The following is a 12409-nucleotide window of genomic DNA, read 5'->3' on the forward strand; positions in this document are numbered from 1 at the left end:
TGAATAAAATCCTTATATTTTTATCGCTACATTAGCATTTCCACTAAATGGAAAAATTAGTCAGAGAGGATAACCATTGATAAGGGTTCTGCTGATTTGATATAATGACATAAATTCATCTCATGACTGTGCTGGTGATGGGAGTTGCATCACACAGAAGGAATTTACACAAAGATAACAACAGATAACAAGTGCTAGAAAAAGTATTCAGATCCTAGTTAAAGTCCTGCACTGGAAATGTAAAATGTACATGTGCAAATAATGCAGAAAAACAGCTTATGTGAGCATTATACCACTTATTACTGTTGCATCGGTCACTAGAATTTTACTGTTGTAGTTAGTTGTGATGGAGCAAGAACAAAATTACAAGAGGAAAAAAAGACAGCTAAAAGGTGAAAACAAATATATGTGCCTATTGTGTACATATGTACATATGTATGTAGTTGAAACTAGGTAGAAAAAGCAACAATGACCAACAGCATTTATGCAAAGTGTATTATGTGAGTCAAATGGTCCTGTAAATTGTAAACAATACATGTAAGAAAGCAAAGAATATTGAATGCATTAAGATAGTAGTAATGCACAGTATGTATTCATGTGTATAGAATATACGGCATGCAGTAAGTATTTACTTAAGTAAAGGTAGAGAATTACCAAAAGTGAAAGTAGGCCTACTGGTTATACAGAATTGTCCATGTCAGAATCATATTACTGGATTATTAATGCAATAATGTACTCTTTACTTTAATATTAAAATACAAAAGGTGGAGCTAATTTTACAGTTGTACTGTTCTGTTAGCTTAACCTATAATTATGTATCATAATTTATTGAGTTTATTTATATTTTGTATTAATAATCTAACTTTGTAAAGTTAGAAGTAACTGAAGCTGTAAAATAAATGTGGTGGAATAAGAAGTACAATACATACTTCTGAAGTATTAAGTATATTAATATGGAAATATTGAACCTCAAAATTAAGTGCTTTTTCATTTGAGTAAATGCACTTTGTTACATTCCACCACTGACAGTGTGTGGAATTTATACTGACAATGATGGATGATATGAACCGGTTAAAAAAGTGGATATTTTAAACTTTAAACATATAATTTACAATTTGTAGGAAAGTGTTGCATGGCTATGAACACTAGTTTAGATGTTAGTTATAGTGATGGCCTGTGGAGAGCTATAAAATATATACCCTGTAGTGGGATAAAAAGTATAGGTCCCTCTGTATTGTAGTGGTGTATACAGAAATGCAAGTATCTGGAATGTGTACTACTTGCAGTATTTGAGTAAATGTGCTTTTAATATTTCATCACTGCAGACCACAGAAACATGCATTTTGTTAATCCTGATGGTTGCTTTCCTTTAAGGATGAGGTAGTTGTTTACACACATTTATCGTGTTTTTAATACATCTCCAGATTTTCATGCAAATCCCTCCATTCTCATTTTTTCCGCCTGGGATTTTCGACGTACTACGGGGTGATGTGTACGCCCATTGAAGAAATAGGTGTGTTTTGGGGAAGCCCCGCCCAATTTCGCCTTATATGGTCATTGAACGAACCGTTGATTGACAGCGGGCAGCAGCTGCTGAGTTGCTCAGACATGGCGGAGGATACAGTGTAACTGAGGATCAGCGGCGGAGTTACGTGAGTTTCCCCGGCAGTTGATTCGTCAAAGGGCGCATTAAATGATACATAAGACGAGGACGATGTGTTCGGCTACGGCGTACTCTGAGGGGAAGCAGAAAACGACCTGAACAGCCATACACGAGTAAGATGGAAAAATGTATCGCTGTTTAGTGCAGTCAACAGCCTTGGGCAACAAATATGGCTTCTTGTGCCTTTTTCAATATGCTATAAAAATTGATCTCCCGTGCAAGCTAATGCCGTGGTGGCTCCGGCTAACTTCTGCAAGCCGCGGTAAGTTGAGTTCAATAGTCGCTCGGTACTTTTGATCGGTGAGGATATTACATCCACTTGGCCGTCTGGGTTAGCTGGGAAGCTACGGAACTACAGCGGGTAGCAATGGAGCCAAAGCACAAAGAGTTGCTAGACCAGTGCCACCAGAACTTATTGGAGTCCATAACAGATGCGGACCGAGTGATCGAGCTGCTGATAGTTTCTGGTACCCTGAGTCAGCTCGATAGGTTCGAGCTGGACCAGAACTGCTCGTCCAGCGCCGAGAAAGTAGACCACCTTTTGAAGATGCTGATGAACAAGGAGAGCGACCATTTCCTCGACCTGTGTGTGGCCCTGGAGAAGGCATACCCTGACCTGTACGCTGCCCTGTTCGGCAACAACGGCGGGGGACCTGTGGACCACTCCACCGGTAAGAGCTGCAACACTACTATGTGCTCATAAAAAGGCTTTCACTTCAATGCAGGCATGAGTGGACCAGCGGCCACTGCATGACCCGTGCTGTTAGTACTATCTGGGTGGTCTGGCGCAAGAAGACCGTGTGTGGGGAGCTGCATAACAGCCAGGCTCGGAGCTTGATTTATTATTAACCGATAATGTGTATAAAATGATAATAAAGGTTCATATGAAGGTTGAATGTGTTTCTTGCTACACATATTCTAACCAGAACTCACTAACTGCAGCGTTATGCTCTGTCAGATGTACAAAACATCATGCAATAGCCTGCATCTTTAAACTTGATATTCACTCTGCCCTGCAGATCTAATGCACATCTTGTGCTTAATTCAGCCAAGGACTATTCTGTCATTACTCTGAGCCATCTTGCCCTAGCAGGATCTCTCACACTCACCACTGCATGTGTGATGGTTTCTACTAAGTGTATTCTATGCATTGCAAGATTTGCAAAAAAAAACCCGCAAAAACTATAAATTAATTATATTATAGATAGCTAGATAGATAGATGATTCTATTTTGCTAGAGGGAAATTAAATTGTCATAGCAGCCAGGTACATTAACATATGATGCAAGACAAAAATATACACAGTCAAAATCAAAAACTAGTGCTATCAGTGGCACAATATGATTATGCTACATTAAGTAGCCTGATTTGTTTCCATGACAACGGGCGTACCATTGACATGTTGCTCCATATCGACCTGTAATGTGGGTGTGTGCCTGCAGCCTACCCATGCATGCTTACAGACCTAAAGCATGCGGTAGATCAGTCCACGTTCCCATGTGGAGAGAACCCGACCTCAGCATCCTAACATAAACAGATGCAACCAGATTTTTTTTTTTTACATTTTTAATTACGCTCTATTCACTGTAGTCACTTGCTTTGCGCTTGTGTCCTTACAGCGACTGCCTCCACTTCAGCGGGTTTCAGTTGTTGTTGCACAGAGACAAAGGGCAATCAAGTGTAAAAGCCTTGTCTAGTTTTGCCTGTTTTGCTTTGTCTGAATGACTGAAGCCAGTGGCTTACTCACAACCAGCGTCATTCCCTCAGGGCCTGAATGCAGGATGAGCCCTGAGATCCAAAAGTAGGGAGGAGATGCAGAGCAAAGCTTCTCTTTGACGTATTCCAAATGTAAAACAAGCCGTAAAACAGCTGTGGCTTTCAGACACACATAACTTTTTAAAGGGACAGTTGACCACAAAATAAAAAATACACATTTTTCATCTTACCTGTAGTGCTATTTATCCATCTAGATTGTTTTGGTGTGAGGTTCTCAGTTTTGTAGCCATTGGCTGTAGAAGTGTAGGCCTTCTTTCAAATGGACATTTGAAAAATTCAACGGCACTGTCTGTTTCCAGAAATCATGACCCAATAACTTAAGATAATCCAGTGAGTTTCATGTAGGAACTACTTTCTATCTGCAGCAGAATCTGTCAGAACTACTCTTGTTCTACTAGAGAGAAAGAAAAATATATATTTTTGATTTTGGGGTGAACTGTCTCTTTAAATAAACAATGTGAGCCATAGTTTACAGCTGCCAAGTTGTAGTGTGTCTCCTCTACTACTATCAAGCAGACTGTAGCAGGTAATGCTGAGTTGGTGTCTTGCTGCTCCGCTGACTGGATCACTAATGCTTCCTTAAGCATTATTACTTCCTTGTACTGAGTGTTGCTGCTGCAGAATAGGCTGACATTCATCCTGAGGTACTCTGAAACACACTGACAGTTGTTTACCTGTGAGCTGCTGCAAAATTGGTCCCTCTGTTAGCCCCTTGACTCTGGCTGGACTTGACAATGTGGATATGGGCTTTTCTTCACTCACCTTTTATAGACTGCAGCACTGGGGGCCTCAGAGTTGACCTGCCCTGTACGAGGAGAGGAGCGAGTCCCAGTTGTGAGTCTGGCTAGTCAGCCTGAAGTTATTCAGCAGAGGATTAGGCCCTGCTCTCCTCTCCCTGGTGTAAACTCTCTCCATGAGACATGCTTTATCGTGCCTCCACAGTCCTCTGTATTAGCCGCCACGCTCTTGGCTCCTTCTGTTTTGACTCGAGTGTTACTTTTTTTTTTTTTTTTCTAATGTGCTTTTTATTATCTTTAGTGTAATGATTCGGCTGATGCGATTACCGCGTTTTAACCACACTTACGAGAGACCGAAGACAAGCCACGCACAGAGTACCTCCGGGCAAAGCAGGCTGGTAGAAGCAGCACATGGGGATGAAATCTTCAGAGCCCTGGTGTGTCTGTGAACAGCGCAGGATGTGTGTGTGAAGAGAGGGGAATATGAGTATGTGATGAGTCTTGCTGATAGCAACCTGCTCTCAAGTCATCCTCCTCTCATGCTGCCTGCCTCGCTCTTGTTCTCAGATGTGCATCCTTTGTCAGCCGAGCTTTCCGTACACGCACACTTAGGAATTCATCTGAACTCCAAAGGAGCATCCTCAGCCCAAAGGAAAAGCATACAGATGCATGAACAAATGCTCAGTTGTTTTAAAGCTCAGGCTCTCTAAATTATTAGTGTTTTGCTGGCAAACTGCGACACATTGAACTGTAGAGAACATACAAACAAATCATTCATTATTTAGCCTGTTTTGTGCATCAGCATGCTCAGGGACCGTGCCTCACTCTTTTAACAAATTCTCTAACTCTGATTAAACTGCAGAGCCAAACAGTCACCCAGAATACAGAGTTATGAAGTTTAGTTGCAGAGCGAGAACACATTTCAAACAGAATTGAATTCATTTCATAAATGCGAGCAGCTGCAATCAAGCTGATTACATGCCTCAGGTTGTGTGCTCATCTCCTCCATGCAATGCACTACACGGACAATGTTCCACCTGAAGAATAGAGCAGCACAAGAGATGTACCTGCACATCCCCCCTCCAGCTCTTTTCAGATTCAAGGGACTGTTACAGTGATTTAAACTCACTCCGAGAGGAAGGCTACACAATTCTCCCTGACAGGATGCAACGTCCACAATCTTCTTCTTCTGCTGTCTGTTCGACTTCATTTTTCTCATCCTCTCGGTTTCTTGTTCCCGTGTTTTATTGTTTTTTTTTTTGTTTTTTTTGTCCGACTTGCTGCCCATCCCTTTTAAACTTTCTTTACTCTGACTCATTATATTTCATTTCCCCCCGCCAAGTGGTTTTGTTTCTCCACACACTTAAATGGAGGGACACACCAGAGAGACAGAGGAGGGTGATAGAAAGAGGGGAGCAAGAGAGAGGGAGACAACAGGCCTTTTGTTGAGAAGTTGAGCAGGCCCAAAGTGCCCAGTCAGCAGCTTGCTCTGTGTACAGCAGCCCAGGACATAGGCCTGTGTGTGTGTGTGTGTATGTTGGAGGGGGGTGGGGGGGTGCTCTCCTCTCTGTCAACCAGTTTCTGTCCCACTCCATAAACCACAGTGGACAGGCAGAATGAGTTATGACCCTGACGCTCTTGTCACGACCGCTGCTCTTAAATATCTCCCATGGGCTGGACCTGGCCTCACTTTCTTCCTCTCTCTCTGTCAGTGTCTGTGTCTGTCACTCCTCAGTGACGCACACCGTCACTCACCTCATCGCCCCGCTCTCTTTCCCCTCACCACTCTTTGCTCCTCATCCTGACTTCCCTCCCTTCTTGCTGCGTTCTCGGCGTGCAGAGGAAGCCATCAATTCATCTGCCGTTAACCGATGCTTCTGCTTAGATGTGATTGATGACATTTGAGTAGATCACGTTTTATACGAGTTGTCGTGTGAATTTTATTACATTGCAGTGTCTCCGTACAAGCAGCCATGCAGGCTTCTGTTGAAATGGGCCAAGTTATCCATGTGCTGTGATTTAAAGAAGCCAGTACAGTAGTGTGCTGGAATGATTAGACGATAAGTAGTAGATCAACAGCAAATTTCATCAGTGAGTTTCAGGGTATCATTTGGGTTTTTTCCAATGCCAGTGCTAAAACAATACTTTTATGGGTGCCTGAAGCAATACTTAAAAATTTGTTGCACATCCCGACACTGGAATCCTATCGAGTGAAATGCGGCCACACTTTCCGAGTTGTTGTTTCCAGTTTGAGGGGGCATTTACATGAATTTTCCCAGCTGGGAAATAATCTTTCCCATTTTGCCAATGCCACATGAATGCACTATAATATTCAAGAGCTCTGCTTTTTAGTGGCACCAAAATGAGGCAGTGAGATTTGCCATGTGATATGGTCCATTAGATAATGGTCGTACAGGAACCAGAGCCACACTGGCGCTTGGTTTTCGGTACCCAACCCTACTACATATACTGCATAAAATATTTGCATGTGATCTTTCATTTGTGCTTTAGATCAGCAGCAGTTGTAGCATGGCTAACATTAGGTGCGGAAGTCTCTTGCTTGTGAGGTTACAAATAAAGGTAATGGCCATTATGTTTCAATTATGCGTCGCTAATTGGTACGCTGTTATGTATAGGTGCCACTCAGTGATTTAGTAGGATAGATTAGATTCATGGGTAGCCTTTTGTCAGTTTTGTGCATATTCTTCTTTCAGACATAATAATAATAATAATTAAAAAAAAAATTGGCAGGTCCCCTGAGGGGTCATGGACCCCTTGTTGAAGACCTAAAGCAAACATGCTTAATATTTACAGGATTAAATGATAGAATTTGCTTTTGTTTTTATAATTGTGAATTAAATATACTTGGACATTAGTTAGACAAAAAAAGCATTTTGATGATGTCACCATGACATCGGATAGACTAAATGATCAATCAAATGATTGAATAAAGAATCTAGATGCATCAATAATGAATCATCGCTTGTGGCCTTAGTTGAGTCGTAGTCAGCAGTGTTAATAGTACAGGGTTCGTGTTGGCACTGTTGCTCAATAAATCCATCTCATCAAGGCTTGAGATGCAGCCTAATGAGAAGCTGACCGCAGTACTCCCACTGGGGTCATTGTTGTTATTGTTTCTGTTGAATTCTGTTGTTCTCTAACAGCATCTTTGTAGTGTAAAACCTGTATATTTTTTCACTTTAGCATTAATATCTGATGGCAGGTTTATCTACACTGAGTGTGTGAACCACAGCCAGGAGGCTGTACTGTGGAGCAGGACTTCATTACCATTTTACACATGTTCCTCCACACCCTAATTACCCCACAAGGTAGAGGAAATGCCAACATCTAAATGTTTACCAGGGCTGTGAAGTCATGGAAATAAACAGCTTCTCTCCTTGTCTTACCAACCCCCCACCTCTCCTCTCTTTTCCTGCTGTATTATGCTTTGTTCTGCTGTCTATCCCTCCACTCCTCTCTTCTCCTCCCATCGTGGTGTCCTTGCTTTCTCTACCACTTTCTACTTGCCTGCTCTCTCCATCTGTCTACCTCTTTATCTGTCCGGCCTACACCTGCAGTCATTTGTCCTCAAATCAAATTTGACCTGTAATTGCCAGAAAATGATGGTGAAGATTACTGCACTGGACACCTACACTTTTTTTTAATATATAAGACACAAGAACTAGAGATGACACAAGGCAAAGGTCAGACAGAAGATTCAGATGACCTAATCTGGGGTTAAATGATATGCACCCTTTTAACAAATAAACCAGCATAGCTTGGTTTTTTGACCAAAATGCCCTGAAGTGTGATTAGTGCATATATTTTTAATATTAATGGGATGAGTGGGAGCCAGATCCCAAATGAGACATTTTCGATGATTGTTTTTTTGTCTTCTAGGTTGTTTTGGAGCATTGGGGTGACTCACTTGTCACAAATATGACAACATTAATGCCAAGAGGGCCATTCTTATATCTCACTGAAAAACATGCATTTATTTGCTTACATGGAAGAGATGGAATCACTCAGCTGTGTCACAGAGCTTTATGTGGTTTACACAATAGGATATATCTGACTGCAGTGCAATACATTTGCATGGCTCATAATTGCTGTATACAATAGAAATGGCTCACCTGTCATATCTGCAGCGTGTTTGGTCTGACTAATGACTTTGTGCACTTTTCCTTTTCACAGGAGTGCTTTCTCTTGGTAACCTTTAAAAAAATCTATGGTGCTGTTTAATCACTGAATTATCTCCAACGCACTATGAAAATGCTTTGTGAATCAATGTAGCCTCCTCTGTGATTAAACGTGAAAGGAATGTCACAAAGATTGCCCAAATTCCAGCAGTGGGTTTATTCCACGCAGACAGTCTTTTTGGCAGCGTTTTGGCTTATATTTGTACTCGCTGTAGTGGAGCATTTGGAGGACATGTTGCAGACATCTTTCACCTTTTTGTTTTTGACCCAACCCTTGGCACAGGCAAGCTGTTCAAAAAGAAATTATGTCTCATTTATGCTGAGCTAGTAGTCTTTGCAGAGAGAAGGCCCATTATGGCTTGCTTGATAATCGGCGGGGCTGGATTGCACTCAGGGGCTTTTTTGGACTTTGGTGCTGCTCAGCAGTTCTGGCAGGTCTGCAGAGCTAAAGGCTGAGGACCTTTTAGGTCTAATTCTATGCATCTGCTTCATGGCCCAGAGTTTTTCCACAGATCCAAAATTAATATAAGATTTCATCCAAGGAAGATAGTCTTGCATTTTTAATTATATTTTTTTTATCATAGTTTTTGTGTTATTGGCTTATCACAGTCATATGGGCACTAGTGTATGTTAGAGCTGCAACAAATAATTGCTAAATTGATTAGCAACCAAAAGAAGATTAGTTGCCAAATATTTTGATAATCGATTAATTGTTTCAGTCATTTTTCATTTCTCAGTAACAGCCTGCTCAGATCTGTGTCCATAGCATTGGACTGCTATTCGTATGCTGCGTTCAGATGGAACTCTTACAACATGGAAGTCGTGAAAAGAATGTTGTGAACTCGCGGCCAGCAGAAAACGTCCAGTTCATGATGTTGTGAAGATGACATGAGGGGGGCGTTCAGATGGGTTCATGACTCCATTTGAATACTTCAGTAGCAGCGGCCTGCTATTCAGAAGTAACAGATCTTAGATTGTCATAACTGACCATTCAGAGTTAAGAATTTAACAAAGCTATGTAATAAGAAAACTTGTCAAAACATTTGCTGGTTCCAGCTTCTCAATTGTCTGGATTTGCAGCTTTTCTCCAACTTTTACAATAGTGAATGAAGAGTCTTTGGGTTTTGGACTGTTGGTTGGACAAAAGAAGTGGAAACTGTGATGTGCCTTTCATTATATCACATTTTATTGACTAAAGATCATGAAAATGATCAGCCGATAAACCGATTATGAAAGTAATCATTATTTGCAGCCCAATAGCTGCAGTCTCCTAATATGCACCAATATGAAAACTTTTTTACAGAATACAATGCAGATAGTTTCGGGCTCTAATTTCAATCAACTATCAAATAATGACTATTCTGGACATTTTTAGTGCAGTCTGGGCACTGAACGGGGGTCTGTGCTCTGCTGGGAAGGCAAGAATGGTTTCTTTTTCATTTGTATTGTTTTAAGGTTGTTATGCGTCTGGTTTTCTTATCTGAGTTTGCTCGGTCTGTTTTGAGAGGTTCCTCAGTTGTTTAATAAAGGTATTTTTTACGTCCAAGTCGATTTCCTTCAACAGTATAACAGATCTTATTTTGAGACATGCCGTAGGGCAGACCTGGACCTATGAGTGAAAAGTGTGGGTAGGTTTGACCAAAGGCCTAGATGAACATGGAGCTGTGAGTCAGGCGATGTGCGTGCAGTGAAGTAATCAGACCTCATGGAGTCATCATGTTAGATGTCTTCATGTTTATGCTTAGTGTAGACTCCTTAAATCAGATGATCAATCCTTCACCCCGGCAGCAAGGCTACACTGGCACACTTCCCAGAATCTTGGCCGCGGTGTCACTGCCTCCCCAGAAGTTGGGCCCACTACATGGCTTACTGGAAGTCCCAGAGTGCAGGAGGGAGTGGACAAGGGAATTTATTTCTGTTGCGTTTTTTTTTCATACAGAGCTGCAGATGTAGTAACCACAATTTATTTATTGATTGTTGGTTTTATAATGATGTGCAGGGGGAGGATACAGCTGTGTGAGGAGGAAGGTCAAATGTTTCTCTCAATGTGATTGCCCCGTACTGATCATAATGACACCGACCTGATTCAGCCGTACGGGACCAATCCACTTGAAATACTCTTACTGTCACTGTGGTTATGCAATTGTAAGAATGTAATTTTATAGCTGAAACTTCTAAAACAACAATAGCATTGACGTACGCCGTAAAAGAGTGTTGGTGTATAAAAGCTTCCACAGTCAAATGAAGGTTGTTACTGTACACCTAATACATTCCAGAGGCAAATGTTGTACTTTCTACTGCACTACTATACATTTATTTCACAGCTATAGCTACTTTTCAGATGCTGATTTAATAAACAAAATGTATGATGAGTATTAGACTTTATAAACTCAGCAAATATCGTATCATTGTTCAAAGGATAGTATAATATGATAGTGTAAGAGTTGTGATTTACACCCCAAAGAATATATATATAAACATTTTTTACAGTGATCCCTCAAAAGTGGTTAATACTTGTGATAAAACTATACAATAATATACTTTTACTGTTTTTCTGACATTTTATAGACTGAGCGACTAATTGATTAATTGAGCAAATAATCAACAAATGAATCAACAATGAAATAGTTAGTTGCAGCCCTACATTGCCTACTACATCTCTCCACTCTCACCTCTCCAGAATCTATGAATATCCTTAGTTCAGGTGTGATTGAGACAGAGGAGATGAGATGTGTGCATCACAATGTCAAACTACATCCTCCATACTGTGAGCAGAACCACTGCCAGGATTTAGAGGTCTGGGCTGCCAGAGGGAAAGCAATGCTTTCTGCTCTTTGGCTCCATGCTGACACATCCCTCAGCCTCACTTAAGCACACTGTAAAATGAGTGGGTAGTTTTCAAACGTATTATTAGAGTTGCTATTATTTGCGCCTCTGTAGTTTTAATGCCTGTGAAGCGAGGGCACAAAAGGAGAAAGACCACAAAGACTATTTAGGCTCTGCTCGCCTCTTGGTGTGTGACTCTTTTTTTTTTTTTTTAATCACTGTTGCTCACTGACAGTGAGAAGAGCTGACAGCGGCTAATAAAGAATAGCACACAGTATTATTTTTGGAATGCTAATACTGCTCTTTTACCAAGTGGCCCTGAAAATTGTGTCTTGCGTGTTCTTTGGAACAGAACAGACGCCTCTGCTGCATCAAATCCATAGTTTCAAGGCTTGTCAACATGTTCTGATAAAGGAAAAGTTTGAAGAAGCTGCAGAGTCCAATTGCGATCATAATCATACGTGTTTTATGTTTTGGGAGACGCTCTCATTGTCAGATAAGAGAATTTTCCGGATCTGATGAATAATTTAGTCTCACCCGACGGTGGGAGCCAGACTTTGCATCTCTCTTTGATAAGGCTCTCCTCCACCAGCCTCTCGACTCCCATGCTCCTCTTTTTCACCACGCTGCAGAATTTACTATTCCTCTCATCCAGCTTCACCATGGCAACGTGTGTCATCTTGCTTTATGTACTGGAGAACATAATCTGGTTGTCTGAAGCAACTGTTGGTTGCTGAGCACATTGCTACGTCGGGAGGGAGAGCAGAGGGGAGAGTGGGGGGAAGTGGAACCCCTTAGGTAGGGCGAGCACTCCCCTGACCTATTTAGATCACAGCGACAGGCCTTTGTTACTGTCGCCTCTGGTCCTCCACTGGAATATTTCTCACCTTAGAGTGCTTCCCTTAATGGAAGTCGGTAGCAGATGCTGCCTCCATATTACCATATCTAATGGCTCCTAATGAAATCTGCCTTGATGTGTCTGTCTGTTAGAAAAACATGAATGTTGTAGAGATGCAGGATAATATTAGCACGGCATCATATTGGCCAATAAAAGATTCAAAATGAAATATCACATCAGCCTGAAATGAACATTTCTGCCATTATGACAGGCCAACAAGATGATGCTTTTATGGCTGCAGTTAACAATTAGGTTACTTTCATCATAAATTAATCTGACAGTTATTTTCACAATTAAGTGATGTATAATTT

At 41.2% G+C, this 12409-nt stretch overlaps 1 protein-coding gene across 4 annotated transcripts in view; it reads left to right on the forward strand.

The window, feature by feature from the left end:
* Nucleotides 1-1592: 1592 nt before the first annotated feature.
* The window catches only part of dlg5a (discs, large homolog 5a (Drosophila)), a 51644-nt gene continuing 40827 nt past the window's right edge, over nt 1593-12409 (forward strand). For all 4 annotated transcript variants that reach the window (XM_084735627.1, XM_084735624.1, XM_084735626.1 and 1 more), the window contains exon 1: nt 1593-2334. In XM_084735627.1, coding sequence (XP_084591753.1) covers nt 2031-2334 — 304 coding nt within the window. In that variant the 5' untranslated portion in view covers nt 1593-2030. The remainder of the gene's footprint in view (nt 2335-12409) is intronic.

Source organism: Lutjanus erythropterus, chromosome 14 (genome assembly GCF_056507025.1).
Source record: "Lutjanus erythropterus isolate fLutEry1 chromosome 14, fLutEry1.hap2, whole genome shotgun sequence".
NCBI classification, from domain to species: Eukaryota; Metazoa; Chordata; class Actinopteri; order Lutjaniformes; family Lutjanidae; genus Lutjanus; species Lutjanus erythropterus.